The sequence below is a fragment of the Hypomesus nipponensis genome, chromosome 12 (assembly GCF_054491055.1).
Source record: "Hypomesus nipponensis isolate SF chromosome 12, ASM5449105v1, whole genome shotgun sequence".
Taxonomy (NCBI): Eukaryota; Metazoa; Chordata; class Actinopteri; order Osmeriformes; family Osmeridae; genus Hypomesus; species Hypomesus nipponensis.
Genome location: NC_140372.1, coordinates 17,739,132 through 17,762,500, shown reverse-complemented (window position 1 = coordinate 17,762,500; position 23,369 = coordinate 17,739,132). Strand labels below are relative to the sequence as shown.

The 23,369-nt window shown below is 46.3% G+C and overlaps 2 protein-coding genes, 1 long non-coding RNA gene, 12 other non-coding genes and 1 pseudogene across 16 annotated transcripts; 1 reads left to right on the top strand and 15 right to left on the bottom strand.

Annotated features, from left to right (window-relative positions):
• Positions 1-605: 605 nt before the first annotated feature.
• LOC146267587 (uncharacterized) lies at positions 606-8,181 on the bottom strand. Its single transcript, XM_084668635.1, has 7 exons — positions 8,097-8,181; positions 7,591-7,848; positions 7,231-7,432; positions 3,266-3,661; positions 2,807-3,070; positions 2,333-2,419; positions 606-2,133 (listed from the first exon to the last, which is right to left on the bottom strand). The coding sequence occupies exons 2-7, from the start codon at positions 7,839-7,841 to the stop codon at positions 1,213-1,215; spliced, it is 2,121 nt and encodes a 706-aa protein (XP_084524761.1). The 5' UTR covers positions 7,842-7,848; positions 8,097-8,181; the 3' UTR covers positions 606-1,212.
• Positions 3,519-5,827, bottom strand: LOC146267589 (uncharacterized; annotated as a pseudogene).
• Positions 4,446-7,066, top strand: LOC146267588 (uncharacterized). 2 transcript variants are annotated; one of them, XR_014724700.1, is made up of 3 exons: positions 4,446-4,971; positions 5,156-5,258; positions 6,318-7,066. It is a non-coding gene; the product is annotated as an uncharacterized LOC146267588 (long non-coding RNA). The 2 variants fall into 2 exon arrangements; XR_014724701.1 differs by lacking the exon at positions 6,318-7,066 and adding an exon at positions 5,347-5,466.
• Positions 8,182-8,224: 43 nt separating the features above from the next.
• Positions 8,225-11,921, bottom strand: LOC146267586 (uncharacterized; the record flags this gene model as incomplete). The annotated part of the gene is made up of 6 exons (XM_084668634.1): positions 10,603-11,921; positions 10,291-10,504; positions 9,413-9,997; positions 9,066-9,275; positions 8,627-8,898; positions 8,225-8,359 (listed from the first exon to the last, which is right to left on the bottom strand). Coding segments are annotated over exons 1-6 (2,028 nt in total), but the record flags the coding sequence as incomplete, so codon positions are not given.
• A 2,418-nt stretch (positions 11,922-14,339) lies between these two features.
• Positions 14,340-14,421, bottom strand: trnas-gcu (transfer RNA serine (anticodon GCU)). The gene has a single exon. It is a non-coding gene; the product is annotated as a tRNA-Ser (tRNA).
• An 862-nt stretch (positions 14,422-15,283) lies between these two features.
• Positions 15,284-15,365, bottom strand: trnas-gcu (transfer RNA serine (anticodon GCU)). Its single transcript has one exon. It is a non-coding gene; the product is annotated as a tRNA-Ser (tRNA).
• Positions 15,366-16,851: 1,486 nt separating this feature from the next.
• Positions 16,852-16,933, bottom strand: trnas-gcu (transfer RNA serine (anticodon GCU)). Its single transcript has one exon. It is a non-coding gene; the product is annotated as a tRNA-Ser (tRNA).
• A 546-nt stretch (positions 16,934-17,479) lies between these two features.
• On the bottom strand, positions 17,480-17,561 carry trnas-gcu (transfer RNA serine (anticodon GCU)). The gene has a single exon. It is a non-coding gene; the product is annotated as a tRNA-Ser (tRNA).
• A 228-nt stretch (positions 17,562-17,789) lies between these two features.
• trnas-gcu (transfer RNA serine (anticodon GCU)) lies at positions 17,790-17,871 on the bottom strand. The gene has a single exon. It is a non-coding gene; the product is annotated as a tRNA-Ser (tRNA).
• Positions 17,872-18,099: 228 nt separating this feature from the next.
• trnas-gcu (transfer RNA serine (anticodon GCU)) lies at positions 18,100-18,181 on the bottom strand. Its single transcript has one exon. It is a non-coding gene; the product is annotated as a tRNA-Ser (tRNA).
• An 863-nt stretch (positions 18,182-19,044) lies between these two features.
• trnas-gcu (transfer RNA serine (anticodon GCU)) lies at positions 19,045-19,126 on the bottom strand. The gene has a single exon. It is a non-coding gene; the product is annotated as a tRNA-Ser (tRNA).
• A 1,801-nt stretch (positions 19,127-20,927) lies between these two features.
• trnas-gcu (transfer RNA serine (anticodon GCU)) lies at positions 20,928-21,009 on the bottom strand. The gene has a single exon. It is a non-coding gene; the product is annotated as a tRNA-Ser (tRNA).
• Positions 21,010-21,556: 547 nt separating this feature from the next.
• On the bottom strand, positions 21,557-21,638 carry trnas-gcu (transfer RNA serine (anticodon GCU)). The gene has a single exon. It is a non-coding gene; the product is annotated as a tRNA-Ser (tRNA).
• Positions 21,639-21,866: 228 nt separating this feature from the next.
• trnas-gcu (transfer RNA serine (anticodon GCU)) lies at positions 21,867-21,948 on the bottom strand. The gene has a single exon. It is a non-coding gene; the product is annotated as a tRNA-Ser (tRNA).
• A 554-nt stretch (positions 21,949-22,502) lies between these two features.
• On the bottom strand, positions 22,503-22,584 carry trnas-gcu (transfer RNA serine (anticodon GCU)). The gene has a single exon. It is a non-coding gene; the product is annotated as a tRNA-Ser (tRNA).
• Positions 22,585-23,131: 547 nt separating this feature from the next.
• trnas-gcu (transfer RNA serine (anticodon GCU)) lies at positions 23,132-23,213 on the bottom strand. The gene has a single exon. It is a non-coding gene; the product is annotated as a tRNA-Ser (tRNA).
• Positions 23,214-23,369: the final 156 nt, after the last annotated feature.

The following is a 23,369-nucleotide window of genomic DNA, read 5'->3' as shown; positions in this document are numbered from 1 at the left end:
ATCCTGATTAAGGGGTTAGTTGTCCCAGATGTATATATATATATATATATATATTTAGCAACTGTCCCAGACTCCCGGCCCAGTCACCCCAGCTGCTGCAGGTGCACCCCCAGAACACTGCCCTACCCCAACCTCCACAGCACTCAGGTCACAGACCCCCACTCCTCCTGCTTCTCCTGCCCCATCCCTTTCATCTCACCTCTTACCCCCACCCCCTCTCATTCTGTCAACACCCCCTACAACATCAAACACTCATCCCCCCCCCCCCTGCTGTGCTCCACTCTGTCCCTCTCCACAAACCAGGTGAGAAAAAAGGTCAGGAAGATCAAAGCCAGAAAGCCAGAAATGTATTGTCATTGGCAGAGGGATATTCCAGAATTGCTGAAATTTAATAGTTTTTCTCGATTGTTAACACACATTTTCTGAACGCATACCTCATACTTTCTACTCACAAATAAAAAACACACACACACAATGGGCTAAACCCCTCACTTCTCCTGTGTGTTCCTTGTGAAAACAAAAGATTTTCTTCATGAAAATTGAGCCAAATGCAGAGAATTGTGTGTTGCGTTTTGAAAAAAGTGTGTTTTAGAACTGCAATTTGAATGTAAAGCAGGAATTGTGCTTGTAGCAGAATTGGTTCAGGGGGTTGGTGCATGAGTTACATGTTGTGGTCATTGTGTCTCAAGTACCAGTATTTGTGACAAAAATGTATTTGTGTGTAAACAATTGACAAAAAGTGTAATAGCACTGGTAGGCTACTTAGTTACTTTGCAAGAGTTCTAGGAATAAAGTATAGGAGGAATAGGAGAAAAACAATCCCGAAGTCAGAATTTGAGAAACTTTGGTCGGTTTATTAAACCTGAAAATATATATTTAGCAAATATATACATCTTAATTTTTTGTTTTTTTGTTTTGTTTTTTAACACCATGCAATGCACAAACACATGAATTAAAAACATAACTATATACAATACTTTACTATTTACACATAACTATTATATACAGTATTATAAAATTTAAGGAACTTTGGTCACTTTATTAAACCTGAAAGTATATATTTAGCAAATATATACATTTATCTTTTTTTTGTTTGTTCAATTTTTTTTAGAACACCATGCAATGCACAAACACAGAAATTAAAATATCAATATCAACTATATACAATACTTAACTATTTACACATAACTATTATATACAGTATTTTACAATTTATTTACCACTGGCAAGACTGGTCAACTGGTCTTTCCACTCTGCCAGGGTGAGTCCTGAGGCTGGACAGTACCACCGCCCCTTCAGCTGGGTGTGACCAGTACTTTTGTTTTTTCCCTGCCCACACTGCTTGCAAATGTACTGGTAGGTATCCCTGAACTTCTTCCGTGGAGGTTCACCCCTAGCCATCAGTTCCTCGTTCTCCAGGGCAGCTTTTTTTTGTCTCCACGTACGTTGCCTTGGCTGGACAAAGGTGCCAGGTGGTGGAGGGGCCAGGGACTGTGGATGGTCAGCAGATGGCTGGAAGGGGGGAGGTGGCTGGAAGGGTGGCTGGTCCGAGGGCCAGGCAGGAAATGGTGGTGGTGGCGGCAGGTGACCCTGCTGGTACGAGGGCCAGGCAGGATATGATGGTGGTGGCAGGTGACCCTGCTGGTACAAGCCCCAGGCAGGAGAAGGTGGTGGTGGCAGGTAATCCTCCTGGTACGAGCCCCAGGCAGGAGATGGTGGTGGTGGTGATGGCAGGTGACCCTGCTGGTACGAGGGCCAGGCAGGAGATGGTGGTGGCAGGTAACCCTGCTGATACGAGCCCCATGCAGGAGATGGTGGTGGTGGTGGTGGCGGCGGCGGCAGGTTACCATGCTCAAACGAGGCAGAGCCAGCAGAACCAGGCCATACATATGACCCAGGCTGGTAGTGCTGTGCCAAGGCAGATCGAACACTATGCCGAGGGCGTATCACTGCCTCACCCTCCCGGTTTTCTGGCTCCTCAAACTCCATGACCTCATGCCCATGCTGCACAGGAGCACCTGGAAGAGTCTGGGCTTCAGGGAGTGAGTCCTTGGCCAGTTCAAACCGTTTGGGGAGTACGGTGCCCTGCAGCAGCATGTCCCTGTCCTTCCTCTTATCCCTCCTAAAAGCAGCCTAAAAAACAAAAATGCATACAGTAGCTTCAGTTAGTTATTTCATACATAGTAGCCTATCCTCCTATGTTTAGTATTTTCTAACAAGCAAGCAGGTGAAAGTTTTTCTTGCAGTTTAATAATATAATGTCATCATTGTATAGGAAAGGTACAAACGTAAAAAACAAGACTCACCAAGAAGAGACTGTTGTGTTGTTAACTGGTATCAGAACCACGTTGGTCTTCTCCAGAACAACCCTGCTGTCCTCCAGCAGCTGTTTCAGATGGCTGTAGGCCACCACAATGGACTGCGGGATGGGCAGAGTTCTACTCCTTGTGTCCTTGGGCCTGTTTCGTGCTTGCTGAAACTCTTTTAAAAGTCTCAGGCAAACACATTCGCTGACCCTGTGGACTTCGGGGTCCTGGGCTGCCTGCCTGTGAGTCATGAACAGTCTGTGGGAAAGAAGGATGATATGGTCCGGACTTTAAACAAGGCTGTAAACTAAGAAAAATGGTAATAGCAACCATATCAATGTCACCTGTGAACAGCCCAATTTGCCCCCAACAAACTAATATAATCACAAAATAATATTTGAAATTCACCATAAGTTTTTCAATCTTGGTTTGATGCAGTACAGCCTACTGATTCAATGATTCGTAATGAACTGAAATGATTATGAATTGTGTCAAATCACCTCTCTGCCGCCTGCTGTCCAGGAACAGAGCCACTCGGCTTCCTGGGCACTCTCCAAGGTCCAAGCCACGGTCTTCTTCCTTGCTTTCTGGCCGAACCTCACAGGTTCCTTGTCCATAGTAGGAAGAGCCATGTAGAGATGGACAATGTCAGCCTCCTCTTTTGCCGATAAGGCAGTGATGGTTCGGTTCAGGCCAACCAGGTAGGCTGCCAGGTCATCAACCGCATCCCAGCCCAAGACACCTCTGGAGTCACATCGGCTCTTCTGAAAAGTGATAATCATGAAAAAAACATGTACATAAATGTGTCAATTTCTTTGAACTATTTGAGCAATGTTGACCTTTTTTCTCTCTCCATAAAACGTAATACTTGACGTTTTACTTGACAAACGTATGATACTTGTGGCATATCATTAGCGAACTTGTTACATATCTTGTTTTTGAGAAAGGTGTTACATTACCTGGTCTGATGTGCAGTCTTGTGTGTCGTCTTCCTCCACAATGATGTCCTCATCCAGGGATCTGGGTCCACTGTCACCCTCCAGTGTCACCTGGGCTTCCACGGCACATATTGGGGGATCAGGATCACCTTCCCTAAGGTCAGCTACCTGGCACACCGTGACGTCGGGTTCACCCCCGTCGTCCTCGAGCTCCTCTGTGGAGATATCTGGCAGCTGCTGTGGGACCAGCAGGTGGCCTCTATTGGACTGGGCCAACAGGTACTCCACTGCAATGCGCTCGCCTGTAACACAGTGTTTAAACACATAGTCAAAGAAGAGGAAAGGACACAAACACAGACACATCTCCTCCATGTACAGCACGATCTTCACTCCCACTCCCATGTCCTCCGAGGAGGGCTGGGGGTGGCAGAGAAAAGAAAAGTGGGAGAGGAAGTAATACTCAAATGGTCAGTGCTGATCTGAGAGCTATCTTACCAGTAGGTTTTCCAGGTGGGGTGAATTCTGGAACCAGAGAACAACCAAGGACCCGCTGGCTCATGCTGTTTAGGTGAGACATCAAGCGAACATGAAATGTCCTCAGGGTTGATGCCCCCACCACAGCTACAGCTTCCTTTGCCCGGTTCATGTTCCACCTCGATACCCCCTCCAGCATGTACATTTGTGCGTGCAATGCATTGCATCGAAAGCCTAAGAAACAAAATACTCAGGTTAGGTCAACCATTAATATGAAGTCAATAGATATTAACACCTATTAAATACAAAGTGACAGTTACATTGTTATTTGAATAATTCAAGTGCACTATGTCATAACACCAACTTTTTTTTAACAGCATACGGCAAGTTAACATTTTAAATTTACCTGGAACAAAAGCACACTGGTGGCGGTGAAAACTCTCGATGCACATGGTGCATGCTGTCAGGGTTCACCAGACGCAGCCCCGTGGTGTCAGTCAGCTCCCACATTGATTCAGCAGCCCCGAAATCATGACCCGGATCTCCTCCATGGCACGGGTCCTCCGCCTGCAGTGCTTTGCCATTTCACCAGTGCTGATACTGGCCAAGAGCAGTGCCTCAGTGGGAGCATTTCCGCCATGGCTGCTCTTCCACTCCCCTTTCTTGGCCTCCTTAAGCCGCTGCACATCCTCCTGATCCCACTCAAAGATACAGGCAGAAAGTTTGGAGCAAAAGGTACCGTAGAGAGGGTGGTGCTCAGTAGTGAGGCCGCAGTTAAACCTTCGCATGAAGTGGAAGACGTCTAAACGGACGACCAACTTCCATGGTCGAAAGAGTCTCAGCACTGACGACACACCTGTGAAAGACAAACATTGATTATTACAGATGTGATCATCTATTTTTTGTGTAATATTTTTTTTTTACATCATAATTAACTTAAGTTAATTACATACTGTAATCTGCAATGTATATTTCATAAAGTAACAATTTCAGCATCCCACCTGACTGGCTGCAGCAGTCCCAGTCAACATAGATAGCCTCAGGCTCAGCTTGTCCAGCATTCTCATAACGTGTGACGATGCCCTGGCACAACTCTTCCAGCCCTGCACCTTCACCTGTCGTCAGAACACTGTTCAGAACCTGGCCAAGCTCGTTGCCGATGTTGGACATCCATGCAGCGGTGTCCCCTATACTGCCAGCCAGCTTCTTGGTGATCTGAAAAACAAACAAAAACAGAACTTTCTAAAAAAACGGTACAAGCTTACTAAAATTAATACTATTTCATCATTGGGATGATAAAGTAAACTATTTATATCCATTCCAATTGGTTAACATCAGAGTAAATACAAGTAATGCTAAAACCCTCACCTTCTTTGTAGAGTCCATCTTCAGAATTCTACCATAGGTAGAGGTGATCACCCCCTTCATCTCTTCCAGGTGGCTGAGGATGTCATTAGAGTGGACCGTCTCAAACCACTGGGCAAGTGGAAGGGGCCTGAAGGGTGGAGGAGGAAGATGGACAGCTGCAGAAGAGACGAAGGTAGCCATCTTCAAATGAAGCTCACAGTCAGACAGGTAGCGGATGGTCTGACGTGCCCACTCCTCACTGTGTGCTTCCTCTACTGCAGACTGGAGGTAGGAAGAACTATTCCCACTGGTCCTTGGCTTCAGGAAAGTCATACACTTCCTATCCAGGGCTAGCTGTGTAGTGAGGACAGCGGGAAAGAGGCTCCTATGTGCCACATCCAGTTGAGCAAGGATTTCCTGGCTCCATGGGCAGACCGGCAGCATACACTTGCTGCAACGTGGATAGTCCCCTCCCACCAAGTAGTAGCGGGTATCCACATCTATCACCTCCCTCACCTTCGGGTAGATCCCGGAGTGGTGCATTTTCCTGTCACACCGCGTACATTTCAGAGGAATCCCCCACATCCTCATTGGTGCCCAGAGGAACATCCTCTGCCGGAAGTGCCACCCGGGCTCGGGAGGAGACGGTTTGTGCTGCAGTGGTGGATGAAACCAGCACGCCTCCATTTTCTGCCTCAGCTGACCTGTAGGCTCATAGAGGACCTTGGCAATCCACACCCGATCTGCTGGCTGTATAACTTTTTTGAATTGATTGGGGAGAAAAGCTTCCCAATCAATGGAAGCTGGCCTAAGTGGAGTTTGAGGAGTGTGGCGTGGCGTGCTGGAGCAACCTGTTGGAGGAGGGAGCAGAGATGTAGTTGTCGGCGGAGATGGTGTGGGCCTTGGAGACGGTGAGGCCGTTAGCCTTGGAGATGCTGTGGGCCTTGGAGATGGCGTGGGCCTTGGAGATGGTGTGGCCGTTAGCCTTGGAGATGGTGTGGGCCTTGGAGATGGTGTGGGCCTTGGAGATGGTGTGGTGGAGCTACCTGTTGAAGTTGGCGATGGAGGTTGAGCCAACCAGGATAAATAATGGAACTGTTCTATATGCTCCAACAGGCCAACAGAACCTTGGACCTTGGCCCCACAGGTGTCACATGTCTCCTCTACATGGCGGTCAGAAAGGTGCATGGAGAATTGTTCTGCCTCCACAACCTGATTGCACTGACAGCACTTTACTGTTCTGTCTGCACAGGAGCCTCCGCCTGCCTGCCTTGAGCCTTCTCCTGCCTGCCTTGAGCCTTCTCCTGCCTGTCTGGAGCCTCCTCCTGCCTGACTGGAGCCTCCACCTGCCTGTCTGGAGCCTTCTCCTGCCCCACAGGAGCCTCCACCTGCCTGCCTGGAGCCTTCTCCTGCCTGCCTGGAGCCTTCTCCTGCCTGCCTGGAGCCTTCTCCTGCCTCAAAGGAGCCTCCACCTGCCTGTCTGGAGCCTTCTCCTGCCCCACAGGAGCCTCCACCTGCCTGTCTGGAGCCTTCTCCTGCCTCACAGGAGCCTCCACCTGCCTGTCTGGAGCCTTCTCCTGCCTGCTTGGAGCCTTCTCCTGCCTGCCTGGAGCCTTCTCCTGCCTCAAAGGAGCCTCCACCTGCCTCTGATGCATCTGACTGAAGGGGGGAGGCAGGATTTCAAGTACAAGAGAGGCTCATAATAAATAATTTCACCAATGATCCTACACTGTTAGTTGTATCCAAATGTGTGCAAATAGGGTATGATCCAACAAATAATCTACTACATGCTACAGCAACTTGTCATCACTTAAATTAAATAAATCATCATATAACCTACCTTATGGAACCCACAAGAGCATTTTAGGTGTCTCCCGAACAGATCCACCTTGCTCTTGCTCTGCAGCGGGCAAGCTTCGATACACTCCAGGGCTCTTTTCCATTTCTTACCACCGGGCCTTTTGCCTGTGGAAAACTGGTAGCTGCCCTGGGCATATTTTTGGCAGCTGTCTCTCCAGTACGAGTCTGGCTTCCCCGTCTTGGTCATATCTGCAAACATGAGCTACGTTAGACTAAACGACCAAGTTCTCTGTTGTGATTACATTCTCAATCAATGTAGCATAGACGTACAGTTGTGAGTAGTGCTGTGCCAAGGCAGATCTGACACTGCGCCGAGGGCGTATCAGAGCCTCACCCTCCCGGTTTTCTGGCTCCTCAAACTCCATGACCTCATGTCCATGTTCCACAGGTGCAGAAGGGAGCTCTCTTGCTTTTGGCAAGGATTCCTGAGCTGCAGAGACCTTCTGGGGAAGCTGTACTCCTTGCAGCAATGAGTCCCGGTCTGTTCTCTTCTGCCTTTCGTGCAACCTGGAAAAATATCAAATACAAATGTTTACTATTTCAGACAAGCACAATTGCAAAGGTTGGAGCTGAATCAAATCCTTCCTACTTAATGACGTTAAACAAATTAAATATATTCAGTGCAGCTGTTAAAGTTAATGTTTGAAGCAAAAACAATATCTCACCACGAAGACACTGTGGTGTTGTTGATAGTAACCAGCACCAAGTTGGTCTTGTCCCGTATTTCTTGGCTGTCTTCGAGTAGTTGCTTAATGTGGCAGTAGGTCTGTACAATGGACTGTGGAATGGGCAAAGTTTTACCCTTGCAGTCTTTTGGCCTATTTCTTGGCTGATGAAACTCCTTCAAAAGCCTGAGGGAAACACATTCTGAGATCCTGTTGGTATCAGGTCTCTGGGCAGCCTGGCCATGGGTCATGAATAGTCTGGAAAGTAAAATGACAACATAATCAATATTATACAACAGACAGTTCCTGTCTGCTAATTTGATTGAAGAGGCATTTTTGAATCATGATACAACCATAACTTGACCATTTATATCAGTCTGAATCTTTTACTAAAACGCTGTGAGGACATCCAGAACAACATGACTCTTCTTGTGTGGTTGCGCTTAAGAGTAACGTGTAATTTATGATATATGTAAATTCTGTAATGTGTGCATAGGTCAGTTCACCTTTCAGCTGCTTGTTGACCAGGTGCAGAGCCACTACGTTTCCTGGACGCTCTCCATGGCCCTGGCAAGGTCTTCTTCCTTGATTTCAAGGTATATTTGGAGGAAGACTTGTCCATTTCATGTAGACTGGAATACAGCTGCATGATTTTGTCAATCTCTGTCCTTGACAATGCAGTGATTGTGCGGTTGAGGTTGACAAAGAACTCTGCCAAATGATCTACCGCCTCCCATCCAGGAAAACCTCTTGCATCACATTGGCTATCCTGAAAAACAAAGAACAATCCATTTTATAAATGCGATCCGATATACTTCATTGTACCCTTAGGGACATGTTTCTTGTGCTCAGTGTTGCTGCATGTAACATATGTCACACTTGATATACAGAGTACAGCACAGACATGTGACACAGTCAACCATATACAAGTGTTCATATGTACATACATTCACATGGCGATACTAAAAAGCTGTGCATAAACCCATGAAAATAATGTGCAAATCAATGACAGATGATCATGTACTGGTCAGATTACCTGAGGTGATGTGTGAGGTGATGTGCTGGGTGAGTCACCAGGGAGTAAAGGACTGTGAGGCAGTGAAATGTTCACTTCGTCTTCACACTGGGGAGCTTCAGGTGGGCATTCGAGAATGTCAGCTGCTTGACTTATTGTGACATCAAGACACTCCTCCTCCTGAACTTCACTCTGCAGGTCTGGTAGAATGCCAAGTTCACGATGCCATTCTGGACCCAGCAGATCTCCTTGGTCAGATTGAGCTAGCAAATACTCCACAGCAATACGCTCACCTGCCATGAAATATCAATTATGAAAAAGAAATACATATTTTTTTATTCCGAAAAATTGCAAAGTTTTGCACTGGAATAGGTGACAAAAGACAGAAAGGTTTGTTTGTCGACTGTGTTACACTAAGTGTGTAGTCTCAAAAAGAATTATGTCTCCTGAAATATCTCACCAGTAGGTTTCCCAGGTGGAATGAACTCTGGTAAGAGTGCTTGACCAAGGACTCTGTTGCTGAGGGCATTCACGTTGGACATCAGATGGACGTTGTACATCCTAGTGTGTGAGCCAGTCACATCCACAGCTTCATGGGCTCTGTTCATGTTCCATCTGGACCCACCCTCAAGCATGTACATCTGAGTGTGCATTGCATTACATCTCCATCCTTGATAAAACAAAATTATGTTTGACATTTAATATAGAATTATTTACTAGCAATTTAGGAGAAAATTATGCTCTCATGACTAATTCAACAGCAGATTAATCATGTCACCAATCATGACAAAGATATATCATTTGTACCCGGGATGAAGGTGCACTGGTGGCGATGAAAGCTTTCCACAGATGATGACCCTCTTCCACATCTCAAGACATCCAGGACCTTGTCTCCCTTTTGTAGCCCTGAGCCCTTTTTGGTGTACAGTTCAACACCAGGCGGATCTTGGATGCATGTCAAGTGCTTTTGTTGTACTTCCCACACACGTGTCATGCTCTCAGGGTTGATTAGGCGTAGACCTGAGCTGTCAGTGAGTTCCCACATGGAGTCCAGCAAACCTTGAATCAGGCTTCGTGTTGCCTCGACCCCACGAGTTCTCCTCTTGCAGTGTCTGGCCAGTTCACTGGAGCTGATGTTGGCCAGAACTTGAGCTTCAGTAGGAGCATGACCAGCATGCTTTTTCTTCAGCTCAGACTTCTTGGCTTCCTTGAGACGACAGATGTCTTCCTGGTCCCACTCAAAAATGCAGCTGGACAACTTTGAGCAAAAAGTGCCATAAAGAGGATGGTGTTCTGTCGTGAGACCAGTTGTGAAGCGCCTCATGAAGTGAAAAATATCCAGTTTCACTTTAGTCTTCCATGGTCGAAACCAGACAAGTACTGGGGGTGCTCCTGTATAAATGAACAACAAGGCAACAATGAATATACTGCATGCATAATGTCAGTCTCGAAGGTACACTAAGACAATCATGACAGAACAGTTTGCAACTAGGGGCAAACTATCACATTGAATAAATTAACTTCTAGCTAAGTAGCCAGATATATAGCCAACTGCAACTAACCCTGCTGGATTTGGCTATATGTTAAATGTACAGTTTAAATGTACATTAAGAAAATCATTTTTTCACTTTTGTGCCTATACTAATAATAATACATACTACATCAACGTTCTGAAGGTCACACACCTGTTTCACTGCAGCAATCTCGATCAACATAAATGACCTCTGGCTCTGGCTCCCCAGCATCCCTGTAGCGTTTCACAATGCCTTGGCACAAGTCATCAAGGCCAGCTCCCTCACCAGTCGTCAGCACACAGTTCAGTACCTGGCCACATTCATTGCTGACATTTGTCATCCATGTAGCTGTGTCTGCAATCCCACCAGCAAGTTTCTTTGTGATCTATAAAAAAAAAAAACATAATCAAACATGAATAAAAAATTAATGGCCATCAATGAAAACACTGATTTTGTCCAAGGTTTATGAAGATCTGCCCTTACCTTTTTAGTGGAGTCAAGCTTCAAGATCCTGCCATATGTTGAAGTGATGACACCCTTCATCTCATCCAGATGACCCAGGATCTCATTGGCATGGACCGTCTCAAACCACTGTGCAAGAGGTAAGGGGCAAAAGCGTGGTGGCTGCCCATAGACTGCTTCTTCAGATTGTGTCAAAGCACTCCTCTTCTTGTGAAACTCACAGTCTGACAGGTATTCAATGGTGCGCCTTGCCCACTCCTCACTGTGAACTTCCTCCATTGCGTGCTGCAGGTAACTGGAGCTGTTCCCTGCAGTTCGTGGTTTGAGCATGGTCACACACTTCCTGTCTAGAGCCAGCTGTGTGGTGAGAACAGCAGGGAACCTGTTTCTGTGGGCAGGATCCAACTGACTCAGCATCTCTGAACTCCAAGGACAGACAGGGATCATGCACTTACTGCAACGAGGATAGTCTCCGCCGACCAAGTAGTACCTAGAGTCAAGATCAATGACCTCCCGTACCTTTGTGTAAATACCGGAGTGGTGCATCTTGGTGTTACACTGATGGCACTTCAGTGAAATACCCCACATTCGCATTGGTGCCCACAGAAACATCCGCTGCCTGAAGTAGGTCATGGGATCAGGAGGTGCAGCTGTTGGCTTTGGTGGACTAGGTGGATGGAACCAGTTTTGTGAAAACTGTTGTCTCAGCTGTCCTCTGGGCTCATAAAGACACTGAGCAATCCACTCCCAGTCGGCTGGCTTGATCACACGCCTGAATTGTTTGGGGAGAAAACTCACCCAATTTACATCTGGCGGCCTCAGGTGGAGAACAGATGTGGCAGTCGCAGACGGTGGTGGTGGTTGTTGTAGTGGTGGTGGTGGTTGTTGTAGTGGTGGTGGTGGTTGTTGTAGTGGTGGTGGTGGTTGTTGTAGTGGTGTTGGAGGCTGTTGTTGTTGTGGTGGAGGAGGTTGTTGTGGTGGTGAAGGAGGTTGTTGTTGTGGAGGAAGTTGTTGTGGTGGTGGAGGTTGTTGTTGTGGTGGAGGTATTCTGCTGGTAACTGAATGATGTAATTCAATATGGTGGAGCAGCCCAACTGTTCCAGTAACCTTTTGTCCACACTCTGCACAACATTCTTCTGTGTGAAAGTCAGACAAATGTTCAGAGAATTTGTCAACATTAATGTTTCTGCTACAAAGACCACATTTGATCTGCCTGTGAGTCTGCCTCCCTGCAGCTGAACTGCTCTGTGTGGCAGTGGGGCCTGCCTGCTGCCTCCCTGCAGCTGAACTGCTCTGTGTGGCACTGGGGCCTGCCTGTGTGACAGTGGGGCCTGCCTGCACTCTCCCTGCAGCTGAACTGCTCTGTGTGGCAGTGGGGCCTGCCTGCTGCCTCCCTGCAGCTGAACTGCTCTGTGTGGCACTGGGGCCTGCCTGCTGCCTCCCTGCAGCTGAACTGCTCTGTGTGGCACTGGGGCCTGCCTGCTGCCTCCCTGCAGCTGAACTGCTCTGTGTGGCACTGGGGCCTGCCTGCTGCCTCCCTGCAGCTGAACTGCTCTGTGTGGCACTGGGGCCTGCCTGCTGCCTCCCTGCAGCTGAACTGCTCTGTGTGGCACTGGGGCCTGCCTGCTGCCTCCCTGCAGCTGAACTGCTCTGTGTGGCACTGGGGCCTGCCTGCTGCCTCCCTGCAGCTGAACTGCTCTGTGTGGCACTGGGGCCTGCCTGCTGCCTCCCTGCAGCTGAACTGCTCTGTGTGGCAGTGGGGCCTGCCTGTGTGGCAGTGGGGCCTGCCTGCTGCCTCCCTGCAGCTGAACTGTTCTCTGCTTGCTGACTGCCTAAATGAGTTGTCTGTTCAGCTGACTGTGAAACAAATGTTTACTTTTCATTCGTTTTGAAAATACATTATGAAACAATCAAATTTCAACTACAGGGATAAAGAGTAAATGTTCCTGTTTAGATATATAAAATTGGCAATTGGAAAAACCTACATGTTGTTTACGGCGTGTGGCAAGCACAATTTAACAAAAATTGATAAGTACAATCATCACTTACAGTATGATATCCACATTTGCAGGGGATTCTTTTCCCAAAGATGTCATGTTCTCGAACTTGGTGGTTGTATCGAGGAGTCAAAGGACAAGCTTCAATGCGCTGCATAACTGTCTTCCATTTTCCTCCCCCCGGCTTTTTACCTGTGGTAAAACGGTACTTCCCCTGGGCATACTGGTACAGGACACCTGCCCAATATGCATCCGGTTTGCCCGTTTTCGTCATCTCTGCAAATATCAGGGTAAATGTCAGACAAGTAAAAATCTCCACGTGTTCTAGTCGTAGGTAGGCCTATACATCACTATTACTTCTGTGTAGCTATTACAGACCTCCTATCCTAACACAAGAACAGTTAGACCCCCACTCCAACCTAGTCATTCATCCCAAAAATGTCAATGCCACCCGAATTACATTTTGGCAATGAATCCATGCTCATGTTATCACATCAGATAACATGTTATCACATCAGATAACCATTTATGCTGGATTATTTTAGTCATAAACAATGTGCAAAGTAAATATAAGTTAAGCAGAAATGTTGCAGTGTCTGACAGGACAATAAGGGGACAAAAAAAGACAATGGGAGCAGTTAGTCAACATTGGCTATTTCAATACCCTGTGCAAGAAAATAAAAAAAAGTCATACATCCATAGAATAATTTGCTTGTACATATCAATGTTTTTTAGGGTACCCTGACAAAGACCAAGTACTCAATGTAGTATCAATGTACAGCCGTGATAGTTTGCTCTGGGTACAGTAATACCTGGACCGACATAAAAACATGTATACAAATCATACATTTATTGAAGAATTTGGTTGTAGCTATATATCGATATTGTTTTGTTTTGTTACGCTGACAAAGACCATGTAGCATCGATGTACAGTCGTGATCGTTTGCTCTGGGTACAGTAATACCAGGACCGACATAAATACATCGACACAAATCATACGTCCATAGAATAATTTGCCTGTACATATCTATATTCTTTTTTTTGTTATGCTAACAAAGCACAAGTACTCAATTTAGCATCGATGTACTGTACAGTCGTTACCGTTAGCTCTACTGTTCTGTTTGCTACGCGTAGCGGAATAAGAGTACGTTTCGGTCAGTCAACATAATTCAGAAATACATGTTGCTTATATCATTTGCATTTACATACCTATTTTTCTTCTCTTCTTTTCTATTGTAAGTCGTAAGAAAATGTAGGCTACAGGTACTGTACTGGCTCTTTCGCTCAGTTCGCTCTTCTGTAGTCTTCTGCAGTTTTACGTCACGTGACTCTTTACCCCTTGCACCAACTCCTCTGTTCGGAATGGTTAGGAATGTGTTCGGAATTGAAGCGGTTGTTCGGAATATGTTCGGAAATGTGTTCGGAATATAGGACTTGTTCGGAATGTGTTTGGAATGTGTTCGGAATGTGGTTCGGATGTGTTTGCAGTCCTGTTGGCGCAGGGTACGGCCACCTCGTCATTCACAGCACTAGGCCCACGGCACTAGGCCCACGGCAGTGAAAGATCCTTCCATTTCACAAAAAAAGGAAAAAAGCAGGTGACAACAGGCACAATTGTAAAAAGGAACATTATCAGGAGCAGAGGAAGGAATCAAAGAGTTGTTGGAAAGGCAGTGGATGGACACTAAGTAGGAGAACTAAGGGTTTAGGGACGGAAGAATTTCAATTTCATAAGGCGGACATGTCATAAAGATGACTCACCGACGAGGATGAGATTCGAACTCACGCGTGCAGAGCACAATGGATTAGCAGTCCATCGCCTTAACCACTCGGCCACCTCGTCATACACAGCACTAGGCCCACGGCACTCTAGGCCCACGGCAGTGAAAGATCCTTCCATTTCACAAAAAAAGGAAAAAAGCAGGTGACAACAGGCACAATTGTGAAAAGGAACATTATCAGGAGCTGAAGAAGGATTCAAAGAGTTGTTGGAAAGGCAGTGGATGGACACTAAGTAGGAAACTAAGGGTTCAGGGACGGAAGAATTTCAATTTCATAAGGCGGACATGTCATAAAGATGACTCACCAACGAGGATGAGATACGAACTCATGCGTGCAGAGCACAATGGATTAGCAGTCCATCGCCTTAACCACTCGGCCACTTCTTCATTTACAGCACTGGGCCCACGGCAGTGGAAGATCCTTCCATTTCACAAAAAAAGCAAAAAAGCAGGTGACAACAGGCACAATTGTGAAAAGGAACATTATCAGGAGCTGAAGAAGGATTCAAAGAGTTGTTGGAAAGGCAGTGGGGGAGGCGGACACTAAAAAGGAGCAGTAACAGTTCAGGGACAAAAGAATTTCAATTTCATAAGGCCGACATGTCATAAAGATGACTCGCCAACGAGATTGGAACTCACAAATGCAGAGCACAATGGATTAGCAGTCCATCGCCTTAACCACTCGGCCACCTCGTCGTTTACAGCACTGGGCCCACGGCAGTGAAAGATCCTTCCATTTCACAAAAAAAGGAAAAAAGCAGGTGACAACAGGCACAATTGTAAAAAGGAACATTATCAGGAGCAGAGGAAGGAATCAAAGAGTTGTTGGAAAGGCAGTGGATGGACACTAAGTAGGAGAACTAAGGGTTTAGGGACGGAAGAATTTCAATTTCATAAGGCGGACATGTCATAAAGATGACTCACCGACGAGGATGAGATTCGAACTCACGCGTGCAGAGCACAATGGATTAGCAGTCCATCGCCTTAACCACTCGGCCACCTCGTCATACACAGCACTAGGCCCACGGCACTCTAGGCCCACGGCAGTGAAAGATCCTTCCATTTCACAAAAAAAGGAAAAAAGCAGGTGACAACAGGCACAATTGTGAAAAGGAACATTATCAGGAGCTGAAGAAGGATTCAAAGAGTTGTTGGAAAGGCAGTGGATGGACACTAAGTAGGAGAACTAAGGGTTCAGGGACGGAAGAATTTCAATTTCATAAGGCGGACATGTCATAAAGATGACTCGCCAACGAGATTGGAACTCACAAATGCAGAGCACAATGGATTAGCAGTCCATCGCCTTAACCACTCGGCCACCTCTTCGTTTACAGCACTGGGCCCACGGCAGTGAAAGATCCTTCCATTTCACAAAAAAAGGAAAAAAGCAGGTGACAACCGGCACAATTGTGAAAAGGAACATTATCAGGAGCAGAGGAAGGAATAAAAAAGTTGTTGGAAATGCCGTGGAGGGACACTAGGTAGGAGAACTAAGGGTTCAGGGACGGAAGAATTTCAATTTCATAAAGCGAACATGTCATAAGCACAACTTGTCGACGAGGATGAGATTCGAACTCACGCATGCAGAGCACAATGGATTAGCAGTCCATCGCCTTAAATACTCGGCCACTTTGTCGTTTACAGCACTGGGCCCACGGCAGTGGAAGATCCTTCCATTTCACAAAAAAAGGAAAAAAGCAGGTGACAACAGGCACAATTGTAAAAAGGAACATTATCAGGAGCAGAGGAAGGAATCAAAGAGTTGTTGGAAAGGCAGTGGATGGACACTAAGTAGGAGAACTAAGGGTTTAGGGACGCAAGAATTTCAATTTCATAAGGCCGACATGTCATAAAGATGACTCGCCAATGAGATTGGAACTCACAAATGCAGAGCACAATGGATTAGCAGTCCATCGCCTTAACCACTCGGCCACCTCGTCATTCACAGCACTAGGCCCACGGCACTAGGCCCACGGCAGTGAAAGATCCTTCCATTTCACAAAAAAAGGAAAAAAGCAGGTGACAACCGGCACATTTGTAAAAAGGAACATTATCAGGAGCTGAAGAAGGATTCAAAGAGTTTTTGGAAAGGCAGTGGATGGACACTAAGTAGGAGAACTAAGGGTTCAGGGACGGAAGAATTTCAATTTCATAAAGCGAACATGTCATAAGCACAACTTGTCGACGAGGATGAGATTCGAACTCACGCATGCAGAGCACAATGGATTAGCAGTCCATCGCCTTAAATACTCGGCCACTTTGTCGTTTACAGCACTGGGCCCACGGCAGTGGAAGATCCTTCCATTTCACAAAAAAAGGAAAAAAGCAGGTGACAACAGGCACAATTGTAAAAAGGAACATTATCAGGAGCAGAGGAAGGAATCAAAGAGTTGTTGGAAAGGCAGTGGATGGACACTAAGTAGGAGAACTAAGGGTTTAGGGACGGAAGAATTTCAATTTCATAAGGCGGACATGTCATAAAGATGACTCACCGACGAGGATGAGATTCGAACTCACGCGTGCAGAGCACAATGGATTAGCAGTCCATCGCCTTAACCACTCGGCCACCTCGTCATTCACAGCACTAGGCCCACGGCACTAGGCCCACGGCAGTGAAAGATCCTTCCATTTCACAAAAAAAGGAAAAAAGCAGGTGACAACAGGCACAATTGTGAAAAGGAACATTATCAGGAGCTGAAGAAGGATTCAAAGAGTTGTTGGAAAGGCAGTGGGGGAGGCGGACACTAAAAAGGAGCAGTAACAGTTCAGGGACAACAGAATTTCAATTTCATAAGGCCTGTCACAAAGATGACTCGCCGACGAGATTGAAACTCACGCATGCAGAGCACAATGGATTAGCAGTCCATCGCCTTAACCACTCGGCCACCTCGTCATACACAGCACTAGGCCCACGGCAGTAAAGATCATTCCATTTCACAAAAAAAGGAAAAAAGCAGGTGACAACCGGCACATTTGTAAAAAGGAACATTATCAGGAGCTGAAGAAGGATTCAAAGAGTTTTTGGAAAGGCAGTGGATGGACACTAAGTAGGAGAACTAAGGGTTCAGGGACGGAAGAATTTCAATTTCATAAGGCGGACATGTCATAAAGATGACTCACTGACGAGGATGAGATACGAACCCACGCGTGCAGAGCACAATGGATTAGCAGTCCATCGCCTTAACCACTCGGCCACCTCGTTGTTTACAGCACCGGGCCCACGGCAGTGAAAGATCCTTCCATTTCACAAAAAAAGGAAAAAAGCAGGTGACAACAGGCACAATTGTAAAAAGGAACATTATCAGGAGCAGAGGAAGGAATCAAAGAGTTGTTGGAAAGGCAGTGGATGGACACTAAGTAGGAGAACTAAGGGTTTAGGGACGGAAGAATTTCAATTTCATAAGGCGGACATGTCATAAAGATGACTCACCGACGAGGATGAGATTCGAACTCACGCGTGCAGAGCACAATGGATTAGCAGTCCATCGCCTTAACCACTCGGCCACCTCGTTGTTTACAGCACCGGGCCCACGGCAGTGAAAGATCCTTCCATTTCACAAAAAAAGGAAAAAAGCAGGTGACAACAGGCACAATTGTAAAAAGGAACATTATCAGGAGCAGAGGAAGGAATCAAAGAGTTGTTGGAAAGGCAGTGGATGGACACTAAGTAGGAGAACTAAGGGTTTAGGGACGGAAGAATTTCAATTTCATAAGGCGGACATGTCATAAAGATGACTCACCGACGAGGATGAGATTCGAACTCACGCGTGCAGAGCACAATGGATTAGCAGTCCATCGCCTTAACCACTCGGCCACCTCGTCATACACAGCACTAGGCCCACGGCACTCTAGGCCCACGGCAGTGAAAGATCCTTCCATTTCACAAAAAAAGGAAAAAAGCAGGTGACAACAGGCACAATTGTGAAAAGGAACATTATCAGGAGCTGAAGAAGGATTCAAAGAGTTGTTGGAAAGGCAGTGGATGGACACTAAGTAGGAGAACTAAGGGTTCAGGGACGGAAGAATTTCAATTTCATAAGGCGGACATGTCATAAAGATGACTCACCAACGAGGATGAGATACGAACTCATGCGTGCAGAGCACAATGGATTAGCAGTCCATCGCCTTAACCACTCGGCCACTTCTTCATTTACAGCACTGGGCCCACGGCAGTGGAAGATCCTTCCATTTCACAAAAAAAGCAAAAAAGCAGGTGACAACAGGCACAATTGTGAAAAGGAACATTATCAGGAGCTGAAGAAGGATTCAAAGAGTTGTTGGAAAGGCAGTGGGGGAGGCGGACACTAAAAAGGAGCAGTAACAGTTCAGGGACAAAAGAATTTCAATTTCATAAGGCCGACATGTCATAAAGATGACTCGCCAACGAGATTGGAACTCACAAATGCAGAGCACAATGGATTAGCAGTCCATCGCCTTAACCACTCGGCCACCTCGTCGTTTACAGCACTGGGCCCACGGCAGTGAAAGATCCTTCCATTTCACAAAAAAAGGAAAAAAGCAGGTGACAACAGGCACAATTGTAAAAAGGAACATTATCAGGAGCAGAGGAAGGAATCAAAGAGTTGTTGGAAAGGCAGTGGATGGACACTAAGTAGGAGAACTAAGGGTTTAGGGACGGAAGAATTTCAATTTCATAAGGCGGACATGTCATAAAGATGACTCACCGACGAGGATGAGATTCGAACTCACGCGTGCAGAGCACAATGGATTAGCAGTCCATCGCCTTAACCACTCGGCCACCTCGTCATACACAGCACTAGGCCCACGGCACTCTAGGCCCACGGCAGTGAAAGATCCTTCCATTTCACAAAAAAAGGAAAAAAGCAGGTGACAACAGGCACAATTGTGAAAAGGAACATTATCAGGAGCTGAAGAAGGATTCAAAGAGTTGTTGGAAAGGCAGTGGATGGACACTAAGTAGGAGAACTAAGGGTTCAGGGACGGAAGAATTTCAATTTCATAAGGCGGACATGTCATAAAGATGACTCACCAACGAGGATGAGATACGAACTCATGCGTGCAGAGCACAATGGATTAGCAGTCCATCGCCTTAACCACTCGGCCACTTCTTCATTTACAGCACTGGGCCCACGGCAGTGGAAGATCCTTCCATTTCACAAAAAAAGCAAAAAAGCAGGTGACAACAGGCACAATTGTGAAAAGGAACATTATCAGGAGCTGAAGAAGGATTCAAAGAGTTGTTGGAAAGGCAGTGGGGGAGGCGGACACTAAAAAGGAGCAGTAACAGTTCAGGGACAAAATAATTTCAATTTCATAAGGCCGACATGTCATAAAGATGACTCGCCAACGAGATTGGAACTCACAAATGCAGAGCACAATGGATTAGCAGTCCATCGCCTTAACCACTCGGCCACCTCGTCGTTTACAGCACTGGGCCCACGGCAGTGAAAGATCCTTCCATTTCACAAAAAAAGGAAAAAAGCAGGTGACAACCGGCACAATTGTGAAAAGGAACATTATCAGGAGCAGAGGAAGGAATACAAAAGTTGTTGGAAATGCCGTGGAGGGACACTAGGTAGGAGAACTAAGGGTTCAGGGACGGAAGAATTTCAATTTCATAAAGCGAACATGTCATAAGCACAACTTGTCGACGAGGATGAGATTCGAACTCACGCATGCAGAGCACAATGGATTAGCAGTCCATCGCCTTAAATACTCGGCCACTTTGTCGTTTACAGCACTGGGCCCACGGCAGTGGAAGATCCTTCCATTTCACAAAAAAAGGAAAAAAGCAGGTGACAACAGGCACAATTGTGAAAAGGAACATTATCAGGAGCAGAGGAAGGAATCAAAGAGTTGTTGGAAAGGCAGTGGATGGACACTAAGTAGGAGAACTAAGGGTTTAGGGACGCAAGAATTTCAATTTCATAAGGCCGACATGTCATAAAGATGACTCGCCAACGAGATTGGAACTCACAAATGCAGAGCACAATGGATTAGCAGTCCATCGCCTTAACCACTCGGCCACCTCGTCATTCACAGCACTAGGCCCACGGCACTAGGCCCACGGCAGTGAAAGATCCTTCCATTTCACAAAAAAAGGAAAAAAGCAGGTGACAACCGGCACATTTGTAAAAAGGAACATTATCAGGAGCTGAAGAAGGATTCAAAGAGTTTTTGGAAAGGCAGTGGATGGACACTAAGTAGGAGAACTAAGGGTTCAGGGACGGAAGAATTTCAATTTCATAAAGCGAACATGTCATAAGCACAACTTGTCGACGAGGATGAGATTCGAACTCACGCATGCAGAGCATAATGGATTAGCAGTCCATCGCCTTAAATACTCGGCCACTTTGTCGTTTACAGCACTGGGCCCACGGCAGTGGAAGATCCTTCCATTTCACAAAAAAAGGAAAAAAGCAGGTGACAACAGGCACAATTGTAAAAAGGAACATTATCAGGAGCAGAGGAAGGAATCAAAGAGTTGTTGGAAAGGCAGTGGATGGACACTAAGTAGGAGAACTAAGGGTTTAGGGACGGAAGAATTTCAATTTCATAAGGCGGACATGTCATAAAGATGACTCACCGACGAGGATGAGATTCGAACTCACGCGTGCAGAGCACAATGGATTAGCAGTCCATCGCCTTAACCACTCGGCCACCTCGTCATTCACAGCACTAGGCCCACGGCACTAGGCCCACGGCAGTGAAAGATCCTTCCATTTCACAAAAAAAGGAAAAAAGCAGGTGACAACAGGCACAATTGTGAAAAGGAACATTATCAGGAGCTGAAGAAGGATTCAAAGAGTTGTTGGAAAGGCAGTGGGGGAGGCGGACACTAAAAAGGAGCAGTAACAGTTCAGGGACAACAGAATTTCAATTTCATAAGGCCTGTCACAAAGATGACTCGCCGACGAGATTGAAACTCACGCATGCAGAGCACAATGGATTAGCAGTCCATCGCCTTAACCACTCGGCCACCTCTTCGTTTACAGCGCTGGGCCCACGGCAGTGAAAGATCCTTCCATTTCACAAAAAAAGGAAAAAAGCAGGTGACAACCGGCACAATTGTGAAAAGGAACATTATCAGGAGCAGAGGAAGGAATCAAAAAGTTGTTGGAAATGCAGTGGAGGGACACTAAGTAAGAGAACTAAGGGTTCAGGGACGGAAGAATTTCAATTTCATAAAGCGAACATTTCATAAGAACAACTTGCCGACGAGGATGAGATTCGAACTCACGCGTGCAGAGCACAATGGATTAGCAGTCCATCGCCTTAACCACTCGGCCACTTCGTCATTTACAGCACTGGGCCCACGGCAGTGAAAGATCCTTCCATTTCACAAAAAAAGGAATAAAGCAGGTGACAACCGGCACAATTGTGAAAAGGAACATTATCAGGAGCAGAGGAAAGAATCAAAAAGTTGTTGGAAATGCAGTGGAGGGACACTAAGTAGGAGAACTAAGGGTTCAGGGACGGAAGAATTTCAATTTCATGAAGCGAACATGTCATAAGAACAACTTGCCGACGAGGATGAGATTCGAACTCACGCGTGCAGAGCACAATGGATTAGCAGTCCATCGCCTTAACCACTCGGCCACCTCGTCATACACAGCACTAGGCCCACGGCACTCTAGGCCCACGGCAGTGAAAGATCCTTCCATTTCACAAAAAAAGGAAAAAAGCAGGTGACAACAGGCACAATTGTGAAAAGGAACATTATCAGGAGCTGAAGAAGGATTCAAAGAGTTTTTGGAAAGGCAGTGGATGGACACTAAGTAGGAGAACTAAGGGTTCAGGGACGGAAGAATTTCAATTTCATAAAGCGAACATGTCATAAGCACAACTTGTCGACGAGGATGAGATTCGAACTCACGCATGCAGAGCACAATGGATTAGCAGTCCATCGCCTTAAATACTCGGCCACTTTGTCGTTTACAGCACTGGGCCCACGGCAGTGGAAGATCCTTCCATTTCACAAAAAAAGGAAAAAAGCAGGTGACAACAGGCACAATTGTAAAAAGGAACATTATCAGGAGCAGAGGAAGGAATCAAAGAGTTGTTGGAAAGGCAGTGGATGGACACTAAGTAGGAGAACTAAGGGTTTAGGGACGGAAGAATTTCAATTTCATAAGGCGGACATGTCATAAAGATGACTCACCGACGAGGATGAGATTCGAACTCACGCGTGCAGAGCACAATGGATTAGCAGTCCATCGCCTTAACCACTCGGCCACCTCGTCATTCACAGCACTAGGCCCACGGCACTAGGCCCACGGCAGTGAAAGATCCTTCCATTTCACAAAAAAAGGAAAAAAGCAGGTGACAACAGGCACAATTGTGAAAAGGAACATTATCAGGAGCTGAAGAAGGATTCAAAGAGTTGTTGGAAAGGCAGTGGGGGAGGCGGACACTAAAAAGGAGCAGTAACAGTTCAGGGACAACAGAATTTCAATTTCATAAGGCCTGTCACAAAGATGACTCGCCGACGAGATTGAAACTCACGCATGCAGAGCACAATGGATTAGCAGTCCATCGCCTTAACCACTCGGCCACCTCTTCGTTTACAGCGCTGGGCCCACGGCAGTGAAAGATCCTTCCATTTCACAAAAAAAGGAAAAAAGCAGGTGACAACCGGCACAATTGTGAAAAGGAACATTATCAGGAGCAGAGGAAGGAATCAAAAAGTTGTTGGAAATGCAGTGGAGGGACACTAAGTAAGAGAACTAAGGGTTCAGGGACGGAAGAATTTCAATTTCATAAAGCGAACATTTCATAAGAACAACTTGCCGACGAGGATGAGATTCGAACTCACGCGTGCAGAGCACAATGGATTAGCAGTCCATCGCCTTAACCACTCGGCCACTTCGTCATTTACAGCACTGGGCCCACGGCAGTGAAAGATCCTTCCATTTCACAAAAAAAGGAATAAAGCAGGTGACAACCGGCACAATTGTGAAAAGGAACATTATCAGGAGCAGAGGAAAGAATCAAAAAGTTGTTGGAAATGCAGTGGAGGGACACTAAG

Bases quoted from the DNA above. Each gene is read 5' to 3' on its own strand.
- LOC146267587 (XM_084668635.1), bottom strand. From the start codon at position 7,841: ATGACCCATGGCCAGGCTGCCCAGAGACCTGATACCAACAGGATCTCA. The intron at 3,662-7,230 runs GTCAGATCTGCC...TGCCACCCCCAG, and splicing joins TGATACGCCCTCGGCGCAGT to CCCTCCTCGGAGGACATGGG. The intron at 2,134-2,332 runs GTTAACAACACA...TTTGTTTTTTAG, and splicing joins CCAACGTGGTTCTGATACCA to GCTGCTTTTAGGAGGGATAA.